This window comes from Eretmochelys imbricata, chromosome 14 (genome assembly GCF_965152235.1).
Source record: "Eretmochelys imbricata isolate rEreImb1 chromosome 14, rEreImb1.hap1, whole genome shotgun sequence".
In the NCBI taxonomy this organism is placed as follows: Eukaryota; Metazoa; Chordata; order Testudines; family Cheloniidae; genus Eretmochelys; species Eretmochelys imbricata.
In genome coordinates, this window is record NC_135585.1 from 41626066 (window position 1) to 41633560 (window position 7495).

The 7495-nt window shown below is 51.2% G+C and overlaps 1 protein-coding gene across 7 annotated transcripts in view; it reads left to right on the top strand.

Moving 5' to 3' along the window:
• LOC144274363 (uncharacterized) overlaps positions 1-7066 on the top strand; it is a 33337-nt gene extending 26271 nt beyond the window's left edge. For 3 of the 7 annotated variants that reach the window (XM_077833132.1, XM_077833130.1, XM_077833128.1), the window contains 2 exons: positions 867-983; positions 3036-7066. In XM_077833132.1, the coding sequence (XP_077689258.1) occupies positions 867-983; positions 3036-5167 (2249 nt within the window). In that variant the 3' untranslated portion in view covers positions 5168-7066. The remainder of the gene's footprint in view (positions 1-866; positions 984-3035) is intronic. The other 4 variants (XM_077833134.1, XM_077833133.1, XM_077833129.1 and 1 more) reach the window with 4 other exon arrangements.
• The last annotated feature ends 429 nt before the right edge of the window (positions 7067-7495 follow it).

Here is a 7495-nt window from a genome sequence, read left to right on the forward strand (position 1 = left end):
GGGTCTGCATGTCTGAATCTGTTCAGTTCTTCCCCTCTAATCTAACTGATCAGGGAATGGACCCCAGAGTCTACACATGCATATTTCTTGGTCAAAGTATAGTCAAGATCCAGACTCAAGAAAATAAATATAAGTAAATACAAAGATTTTGGGGTCCATTCAAAAATGTCCAGCAGTCCAGATTTAGCCCACAGTCTGCCTGTTGACTACAACTGCCATACCCCCTCCAATGGAATCAGGGAGTCATAAACCTGCTGATTCATCCCCATCCCTCCAGCTTTCAAAGGCGCTGAAGCAGCGTATGGCCCTGTCTGTATTATTTCTCACTAATTTATAGTGTTGGTGTAGCCCTGTTAGTCCCAGGATGGACAGACACAAGGTCGGGGAGGCACTACCTTCGACTGGACCAACTTTGGTTCGTGAAAGACACATGCTTTCAAGAAAAAGACCCAAGAAAAGACATTACATCACCCTCCTGGTGTCTCTTTACACTCTCCGTCCCGGTGATCCTCCATTCCTGGGACTAGCTCCAGCCATGGGGAGGGTTCTGGAGGTTTAGAACTAGGCAGGGGTTTGTGTCTACATCAGCAAGTCCCACAGAGTGCACAGATCCTGGAAACCCCCAGCGATGCTGTGACAGCTCTTCCCCCCACAGACATTTGCCTCTCCCGGGGGGGGGCCCAGTGGCCTTGTCTACATTTGTTCAGATTCCACATCCGCATCGTTAGAGTGACCATGTTCCCGTCCTTTGGGATTCCACAATCCCCCAGCTCAGCATGGGGCAGGTTGAACTCAGGGAATGTTCTTTGTGACAGATACTGTCAATACTTGAGATACACGCTCATCTTCCTGATTCCCCTTCCAAGCAGGATTTCCTGTTCCCAAACCGGAGCTGATCACCCAGCTGGAAAGAGGGGAAGAGCCGTGGGTCCCTGATCTCCAGGGCTCCGCGGAATGGGAGGTCCACAGAGGCACCCGCACAGGTGAGGAATCAGTGACACTGAAACAGAAACCATCTGGCGAGTGAATGAAAAAGCTGGGACACCCAAAGCTGTGCTATTAGCAAGCTCCCCGGGTTGTGTTTCACCCCACCTCGTCAGGCTGTAGCCCTCTGGTATCGTTTCATCATGGTGGATATCACCTATGGCTTCCCAACCATCCTTGAGTGTTACCCGCACACTCTATGGCCTTCACCTTTACCCTGTTCCTAGGACTCAAGGCATAGCGCAATTCATTTAGGCCCCCTGCCCTGTTCCTAGGGGTCAGGGCATAATCTTCTGTGTGGTTACAGGACCTTTTACCAGTGAAAGAGCCTTACACAGTAATATCCTTAACCTCTATTTATTTACACGGTTACCAAGACAGAATACACACAGTACGCATACAATGCTCACCACTCCCAATAAGGCAGATGAGCTTTTCCTGGTGGCCAGTCAGGATTGGTTTGCCTGGGGACTCCAGCTTCTGCATGATAGAGTCAGCAGGGGGTTGAGGTCTGGCAGCTCTGATCTTGGGCTATTCCCAGGCTGCACCTCTGTAGCCCCAGTACCTGCTTTGGCCTTTAGCAAGGCCTCAGCCTGGGGATTTGCCAGGCTTGAGCTGAGCTGCTCTCAGGCAGCCAGGTCCGGTCCTGCTCTGCTCTCAGGCAGCCAGGTCCTTCTCTCTCCACAGCTAGAGAGAGACTCCTCTGGCTCTTGGCCCCACAGCCCTTTTATCAGGGCAAGCTGGGCCCTGATTGGCATGGCCCCAGCTGTGGCTGCTTCCCCAATCAGCCTAGCTTGGCTGCTTGTAACCCCTGTTCTCCAGGAGTGGGGCAGCTGCCGCACTACTATCAGACAGAAACAAGCAAAGAACCAGACAGAGACCATATAGATAAACAATAGCAAAGCAGGGACCATAAAGACAAACAGTAAAGAAGTACGGATTTCACAGTCACAACTGTTGATAAGTGATTCCTTGCCAGACAGAATGCTGTCAAACTAAGTTTTCTGTAAACATCTTAAGATCTGTTTCTTTATCTGGTGGTGGTGGGTGCTATTAGGACAGGATCTACTTCTTAGCAGCCCAATATTTCATTGTTTTGATATAATTTAGAGGGAATGTGACTTTCTGCTTCTTGGCTCATGGCTCCTGCTGTCCTAATGGGGCTGCAGAAAAAGGCATCAGACCCTACATTAACTGTAAGGAGATTCATCCCTGACTTTACTTCCCTGGGAGTATGGGGATATGGAGGCAGAGTCCAATTTCTGAAGGCATATCTACACTACAATCTTAAGTCGACCTATGTTAGGTCAACTTACAGCCACCACAGTAATTACTGCTGTGGCTGATGTCCACGCTCCCCTCCTTCTGTCGGTGGTTTGCATCTTCACCAGAGCGCTTCCACTGTCTGAAGAGGGGCAGCTTGGGGAGCTGAGAGCCATGAGCCGGGGGAAGCTGCCTGGGGCTTCTCGCCTCCAGTGGGGAGATCTGTGCCCGGAGTCCAGTTGGCTGCTGTGCTCTCGGTGGGGAGCCGAGAGTGAGGAGGGCAGCCAGGCTGCCAGCAGGGAACATGGCACCTGGACTGGTGGGGCAGCAGGGCTTTTAGTGGGGAGTGGAGAGCATGGGCGGTAGCCCAAGCCAGAAGCCTAGGTGGTAGCCCGGCTTGGAGCAGAGAGCTGGCAGCAGCCCAGCTGTGGAGCTAGGAGTCTGGCTTTCTTGTCCATTTCAAAGCTCCAGCAGAGCCGTCAAATTGACAAGACAGCCAACAGCCCATGTAAGGAACGCAGTGTCTACACAGACAATGCGTCTCCCTCGCTACACCGACCTAAGCCCTACACCTCTCCTGGAGGTGGAGTTGTTATGTGGGTGTAGTAGGGCACTTCCACTGGCAGGACAAGGCTCTAGTGTGTACGCTGACATAATTAGGTCGATGTAAGCTGCTGTACATCGACCTAACTGTGTACTGTAGACCAGCCCTCAGTCTCCCCAACAGTCACCATGTTGTGTTTTCCCCTCTGTGCTGTTCCCTGTTCTGTCCTTTCTTCCCATCACAGGGAATTATTTTTGTCTGGATTCTCTCTCTCTCCCAGCAGTTGATGAGGCTATGATGAGTGAGAACAAGGAGAAGAATTCACAGCAGGAAGATCCTGATCAAGTGGAACTGCAGGGGAACTTTTGGAGAAGAGCCGAAGGGAATTTTTCCCAGTCCTTGGACCAGGGCAAAGCTTGGAGAAGTCAGCAGAGGTCAGAGAGGCAGCTGGGAAACCACCCAATAAAGAAAGAGAAACAATCCATTGAATGTGGGGTAGGATGCAAGGACCCCAAGAAAACCACAGACCCACAGACAAATCCCAAGGAAGAAAAACGCTATAAATGTCTCAGCTGTGGGAAAAGCTTCAATCAGAAATCAAACCTTATCACTCATCAGAGAATCCACACAGGCGAAAAACCCCATAAGTGCTTGGACTGTGGGAAAAGCTTCAGCCAGAAATCATCCCTTATTATACATGGGAGAAAGCACACAGGAGAGAGGCCTTATAAATGCTTTGAGTGTGGGAAATGTTTCAATCAGATCTCAAACCTGACTACACATCAGAGAATTCATACAGGGGAGAAACCTCATAAATGCTTGAAATGTGGCAAAAGGTTTAGTCAGAGATCAGCCCTGGTTACACATCAGAGAATCCATACGGGAGAGAAACCCCATAAGTGCTTGGACTGTGGGAAAAGTTTTAGTCAGAGATCAGCCCTTATTACACATCAGAGAATCCATATGGCGGATAAAATGTATAAATGTCTCAAATGTGGGAAAAGTTTCAGTGTGAAATCAGCCCTTATCATGCATCACACAATCCATGCAGGAAAGAAACTTCATAAATGTTTGGATTGTGGGAAAAGTTTCCGTGACAGCTCAAACCTCACTAAACATCGGAGAATCCACACAGGAGAGAGAATGTATCAGTGCCTCGACTGTGGGAAAAGCTTCAATCGGAAATCGAACCTTCTTACCCATCGGAGAACCCACACAGGAGAGAAACCCCATAAATGCTGGGAATGTGGGAAAAGCTTCAGTCAGAGATCATCCCTTATGAAACATGTGAAAATCCACACAGGAGAGCGGCCGTATAAATGTCTTGAGTGTGGGAAATGTTTCAATCAGAACATAAACCTTATTACGCATCAGAGAACGCACACGGGAGAGAGACCCTACAAGTGCCTGTACTGTGAAAAAAGTTTTACTGTGAGATCAGCCCTGATTACACATCAGAGAATCCATACAGGAGAGAAACCCCATAAGTGCTTGGACTGCGGGAAAAGTTTTAGTCAGAGACCAGCCCTTATTACACATCAGAGAATGCACACAGGAGAGAAACCCTTTAAATGTCTCAATTGCGGGAAAAGTTTCACTGTGAGATCAACCCTTATTACGCATCAGGCAATCCACACAGGAAAGAAATCCCATAAATGTTTGGACTGTGGGAAGAGCTTCAGTCAGAGTTCATCCCTTATTAAACATGGGAGAATGCATTCGGGAGAGAAACCCTACATATGTCTTGAGTGTGGGAAAAGCTTTAGTCAGAGATCATCTCTTATTATACATGGCAGAATGCACACGGGAGAGAAACCCTATAAATGTCTTGAGTGTGGGAAATGTTTCATTCAGAGGTCAAACCTTGTTACACATCAGAGATCCCACTCGGGAGAGAGACCACATGAGTGCCTTGACTGTGGGAAAAGTTTCAAAGTGAGATCAGCCCTTGTTACACATCAGAGAATCCATACGGGAGAGAAACCCCATAAATGCATGGACTGCGGGAAAACTTTTAGTCGCAGATCAGCCCTTATTACACATCAGATAATTCACACTGGAGAGAAGCCCCATAAATGCTTGGAATGTGAGAAAAGCTTCAATAACAGCTCAAATCTTACTAAACACCGGAGAATTCACACAAGAGGGAGAGACTCTAGAAATACCTCAGATGCAGGAAAAGATTCAATCCGAGCTCACACATTATTACCCATCAGCAATCCACAGAAGAGGGAGAACTTGAATGTGGGGGAATCTTCAGTTGGTGCTCCCACAGAATCAAGCATTGTCAGCTCCACTCAACTTCAAGCAGAGCTAACGCCGTGTTGGACATCAGAGACTCCTCCACGCAGCAGGGAAATTCTGTCAGGGCCCTGACTGGGGCTGGCCATGGTGACAAACCCATTTCCTCATTCCCACACACATCAGGAATATTTGGCTCCCAAGGATCCAGCTGCCCATCCCCCTGCCATGGAGTTGAGGAGAAGGACACTTGGGCCAGGCCCCACCTTCACTCTACACACCTGTCCCCATCTCCCATCTTCCACCAGCCTTTGCACTGGGCTCCCCCACTTACCTAGAGCTGTTCCTTAACTCCTCCCCTCCCCGAATCCCACAGAGCACTGGACTCTCTGGGATCAACCGTTAAGGGACCAGGCCGATGGGTTATGGGGAGGACACTGCGGATTGAATGGTTGAGGCTGGTGGCGCTGGGAAGCAGGGGGAGCTGGGTGCTGAGCTGCTGAGTGTTTGGGGATGATGGGATAAGAGGTGAGGGAGAGCACGGGGTAGAGAGGTGCTGCCTCTCCTCACTCACCCCCTCTGCCCCTTCTCCCTGCCCCGCTGCATTCAGACAGCACCACTGAGAGAGGCTGATTCCCACAGACTGCGGCGGGTTCTCAACCTATTTACCATTGTAGGCTGCATATGTGGCCCATAATGCATTATGTGGACCGCATCCAATACTACCTGTATGGCCCTGAGGATGTCATGTGGGCTGCAGCTGTGTGCTGATCGGGCCGCAGGTTGAGAACCAATGCCACAGGGCCTTTCGTGGGAGGCCTGGAGATCCCACCTCTGCCTCCGCAGCATCAGCCTCCGAGAGCCTGTCTACCGTAGGAAACGTGGTCAGCATCAGCCAGCTCGTCTCCTCTGACCCGCCCCCACTCATCCTACCCTAGACTGAGCCTGAGCATCTAATTCCTTCGGACCCCACCATTAGCAGAGTGATTGCTAGAGTCACTGAGTTCCCTCTCTGTGGATGCTGGACCAATCTGTCCAGTGGGGTGATGAGAGCCATTGAACCAAACTGTAAACCCTGGATATGATGGAAACCACTTCAAGCCAGGGGATGCGGCAGCATCCCTCATTCCGGCACCTGTGCCTGGGGTAGGTTCTCTCATTCCTAGATAGTCTATCATTACTCCAGGCCCTGCTGAAAAGCATTTAGTGTTTGTACATTTTTTCCCTTATGGGCCAGAATTAAACAGATACTACAAAAGTGGGAGCAGGGACAGTGAAATGTGGTGTTTTAGCTTCTGTTTTATTTGTGAGCGACGGGGAGAGTCTGAGGGATTCCCTCCTTCCCCCATCACCCTCACGCTCCACAGGGACACAGCAGCCTCTGTCCAAACCTTGCAGAGTTTATCCCAGGGCTGGACAAACTACCGCCCATGGGCCGGATCTGGCCTGCTGGGGAGCAGGTGCTGGGGCTTGTCCCCCTCTGGAGCTCTCGCTGGGGAGTAGTGTTCGGTGCTGCTCCACATGGCTCCCAGAAGCAGCGGCATGGCCCCCCTGCAGCTCCTACACGTAGTGGCAGCCAGGGGGCTCCACTCTGCACACTGCCCCTGCCCCAATTGCCGCCTCTGCAGCTCCCATTGGACAAGAAGCGCAGCCAATGGGAGCTGCGGGGGCAGTGCCTGCAGACAGGGCAGCATACAGAGCTGCCTGGCCGCGTCTCTATATAGGAGCCGGAGAAGAGATATGCCGCTGCTTCCAGGAGCTGCTTGAGGTAAGCGCTGCTTGAAGCCTGCACCCCATAGCCTCTCCCCAATCCCCTGTCCCAGCCCTGATCCCCCTCCCGCCCTCCAAACCCCTCGATCCCAGCTCAGAGCGCCCTCCTGCACCCCAAACCTTGCATCCCCAGCTTCACCCCAGAGCCTGCACCCCTAGCCAGAGCCTTCATCACCCCTTTGTCCCAGCCCAGAGCATGCTCCTATACCCCAAACGCCTCATCGCCAACCCCACCCCAGAGCCTGCACCCCCAGCCGGAGCCCTCACCCCCCCCCACCCTCCCGCCCTAGCCTGGAGCCCCCTCCCACACCCTGAATTCCTCATTTCTAGCCCCACACTGGAACCCACACCCGCACCCAGAGCCCTCACCCCCTCCCATACCCCAACCCCAATTGTGTGAGCATTCAAGGCCTGCTGTACAATTTCTATTCCCAGATGTGGCCCTTGGGCCAAAACGTTTGCCCACCCCTAGTTTATCCTCCTCATTCTGCCCCTCCACCTCCCAAAGTGTCATTTGCCACAGTGTTCTTAGCTCTCCGTGCTTAGGAATGACCGTTTGATTTCCCTGATCCTAAATCAGACTTCTGAGGGCTGGAGAAGAAAGCACAGATTGAACTTTCTGTGTTTATTGCTGTTTCCATATATTGGTAAAAATTCCTTCCAGGCTTTTTCTAGGCTAGTTCAGGTCATTTG